Raw genomic sequence first — 1,147 nt, 5'->3', positions numbered from 1 at the left:
TGTGTGTGTGTGTGTGTGTGTGTGTGTGTGTGTGTAGCTCTTGGCGAGGGGAAGGACGGCTTCCTCCGCTGCCCTCTGGAAGCTCTGAGCTGGCCCGTGAGGAAGTACCTGATCCTGGAGGAGATCCTGACCCACCTGCCGGACATCCTGTGTCTCCAGGAAGTGGACCACTACTACGACACGTTTCAGCCAATCCTGGCCAGTCTAGGTTACCGCGGCAGCTTCCTGGCCAAGCCCTGCTCGCCCTGCCTGGACGTGGACCAGAACAACGGTCCAGACGGCTGTGCTCTGTTCTCGCGCCGCTCGCGCTTCACCGTGCTGAGGACGTCTGGCCTGCGGCTGTCCGCCATGATGCTCCCCACCAACCAGGTGGCCATCGTCCAGACGCTGGCGTGCCGGGTGACGGGCCGGCGCCTGTGTGTGGCCGTCACCCACCTGAAGGCTCGCAGCGGCTGGGAGCGGCTGCGGAGCGCGCAGGGAGCCCACCTGCTGCAGAGCCTGCGGGCGATCACGTCCCGGGGCCACGGCCCGAACCAGGACCCAGAGGGCACCATCCCTTTGGTGGTTTGTGGAGACTTCAACGCAGAACCCTCCGAGGACGTGTACAGACGCTTTAGCTCCTCCCCTTTGGGTCTGAACTCTGCGTATAAGCTGCTGAGCTCAGACGGCCAGGTGGAGCCGGACTACACCACCTGGAAGATCCGCCCCTCTGGGGAGAGTCGCGGCACGCTGGACTACATCTGGTACTCCCATGATGCTCTGAGTGTGGAGCGCCTGCTGGACCTCCCCACTGAGGAGCAGATCGGACCGGACCGACTGCCCTCATACCACTACCCCTCAGACCACTTGTCTCTGCTGTGTGACATCAGCTTCAGGGAGGAGCCTCACAGGCTGATGTAGCCAATCACAGGTGACTGTGGGAGGAGCCTCACAGGCAGATGTAGCCAATCACAGGTGACTGTGGGAGGAGCCTCACAGGCTGATGTAGCCAATCACAGGTGACTGTGGGAGGAGCCTCACAGGCTGATGTAGCCAATCACAGGTGACTGTGGGAGGAGCCTCACAGGCTGATGTAGCCAATCACAGGTGACTGTGGGAGGAGCCTGATGGACTGATGTAGCCAATCACAGGTGACTGTGGGAGGAGC

At 62.0% G+C, this 1,147-nt stretch overlaps 1 protein-coding gene across 1 annotated transcript; it reads left to right on the top strand.

Annotated features, from left to right (window-relative positions):
• Positions 1 to 37: 37 nt before the first annotated feature.
• nocta (nocturnin a) lies at positions 38 to 1,115 on the top strand (the record flags this gene model as incomplete). Its single annotated transcript, XM_014000343.1, is given in 2 exon segments — positions 38 to 1,042; positions 1,087 to 1,115. A coding segment is annotated over 1 exon segment (863 nt), but the record flags the coding sequence as incomplete, so codon positions are not given.
• Between the last annotated feature and the right edge of the window lie 32 nt (positions 1,116 to 1,147).

This window comes from Austrofundulus limnaeus, unplaced genomic scaffold (genome assembly GCF_001266775.1).
Source record: "Austrofundulus limnaeus strain Quisiro unplaced genomic scaffold, Austrofundulus_limnaeus-1.0 Scaffold2958, whole genome shotgun sequence".
NCBI lineage: Eukaryota > Metazoa > Chordata > Actinopteri > Cyprinodontiformes > Rivulidae > Austrofundulus > Austrofundulus limnaeus.
The sequence above is the reverse complement of the archived record's forward strand: the minus strand, read 5'-3'. Positions and strand labels throughout refer to the sequence as shown.